Here is a 1,872-nt window from a genome sequence, read left to right on the forward strand (position 1 = left end):
CTACTCACTCAGTAAGCTCCCGCTCGTTCACTGCGTTCCACAGATCAACACCTTATGTGCATTCCCAAAATGAAATACAAATCCCTTGGAGAGCGAGCTTTTGCTTTTGCTACTCCTAAGCTTTGGAATAAACTTTCACTCTCAGTTAGTCTGGTTCCATCACTTGCACATTTAAAATCCAACCTTAAGTCACACCCCTTCAGAATGGCTTTAGGACGATAACATTTTAACTAGCATACTTTGTCCTCGATTAGTATATATTTTTCTACTGTTTTTATCACCTTTTTTTACTCTTATCCTGTTATTTTTATCTTATTATTGCAACCAAATGGTTATGCTTTTGCAATTTGGGTTGCATTCTTGACTTTATGTTTTATCAGATTGTTCTTTGATTGTGAGGGCTCATTTTAACATCGGATTATTGCTCTTTTGTCTCTTTTACATTTGCCTTCTTTCAGTGTTCAAGCACTTTGTTCAGCTGACATGTGCTGATGTGTGATGCATAAGAATGGTAGAAAATGCACCCCACCAAAAAATAAATAAATAAAAAATAACAAAGTGGCCAGCTGCCACTGGTTTTGGCAACTCCATGGTTTCACTGATTATAAACAAAGACAAGTCCCTCTTTAGTTTTTTAAAAGGAGAAAACCTGACAACCCTCCAGCTGGTGGAGAATTAAATCTGTTTCAGTGTAACCTTCCTCCATCATGTCCGGGACTATTTTGGGATTATTTCACTGTAAAGATTCTAACATGTTGCACCTTTAATGCTGGTCAGAACACCACGTGATCCTCTACAGAAACGGATATAATAACTTCAGTGTTTTTGAATAGAAGGGACTGTGTGTGTGTGTGTGTGTGTGTGTGTGTGTGTGTGTGTGTGTGTGTGTGTGTGTGTGTGTGTGTGTGTGTGTGAGAGAGAGAGAGAGAGAGGGGGGGGGGATTACTAGGATGAAAACGCTAAAACTATCCAATTCAATGTGGACCGAGTTGTGTTGTGTTCTTCCAAGCTCTGCTCTCCCCCTCCTTCGCCCTCCCTCCCCAACGGGGGAGCCTATGTGTTGCAGGCGCGCGCTATAAAGCTAAAAGCCCCGCTGTTCCCATCAGATTGGAAGTGCTTCGAATGCTGCGCGCTCCAGCCACCAGACCACTGGGACCCGAACCTGCTCTCAGCTATGAGTCCCCACCTGGATTAACTCTTAGGTAACTCCTGCCCCCCCGCTCCACCCTAACTCCCCCTCCCACAGCCTCCAGCCGCTCTCCACCTGCCACCTCCGGTCTCTAACTCTCTGCTTCAGTCTTGCGGCCATGGGGCGCGTTGGTTCTGTTCTGCCCGGTCAGCTGAGAGCCCGGACCGTTCTGTGAGGCGGACTCGGTGGATTTATGCTCGACGGAGCCGCAGCTACCATCCGAGAGAATCAGAGGAAGTTTGATCTCCGGGAGGATGCAGGTGACGCGTTGGTGCGCCGTGGTCCTCTTCACACCTGCGCTGTTCCTGGTGAGTCCACATCCCTGCTCTTCAGCTGCTTTCTCACACACTTCAGGGTTGTTTGGTGCGCTCAGGACACACACCTCAGAGACACCTGGAGGGACACCCGGTGTCCACTCAGATTGTCTCCTGTCCAAAGAAATAAGCGGAAAGTTCGCCCACAAACTTTTGTTAGACATAAATGATGGTTGGTGAATCCCAAAACAGGAGTGTCCTTCTCCGCTCCAAACGGAGTTTGTCCGCTAATAAATCATTCAGATCGATTAAAACTCACAGCATAAATGCTAAGACTGATCAGCATAATATTTAAAACATTCTCATTATTATTTGTTTGATTTAACTGTTTAAAGAGATAAAATGGACTTAAGAAGCGCTCTTTGACGG

The 1,872-nt window shown here is 45.6% G+C and overlaps 1 protein-coding gene across 1 annotated transcript in view; it reads left to right on the forward strand.

Annotated features, from left to right (window-relative positions):
* Positions 1 to 1,094: 1,094 nt before the first annotated feature.
* nxph1 (neurexophilin 1) overlaps positions 1,095 to 1,872 on the forward strand; it is a 58,493-nt gene continuing 57,715 nt past the window's right edge. The window contains exon 1 of the mRNA XM_015974689.3: positions 1,095 to 1,497. Coding sequence (XP_015830175.1) covers positions 1,444 to 1,497 — 54 coding nt within the window. The 5' untranslated portion in view covers positions 1,095 to 1,443. The remainder of the gene's footprint in view (positions 1,498 to 1,872) is intronic.

This window comes from Nothobranchius furzeri, chromosome 11 (assembly GCF_043380555.1).
Source record: "Nothobranchius furzeri strain GRZ-AD chromosome 11, NfurGRZ-RIMD1, whole genome shotgun sequence".
NCBI lineage: Eukaryota > Metazoa > Chordata > Actinopteri > Cyprinodontiformes > Nothobranchiidae > Nothobranchius > Nothobranchius furzeri.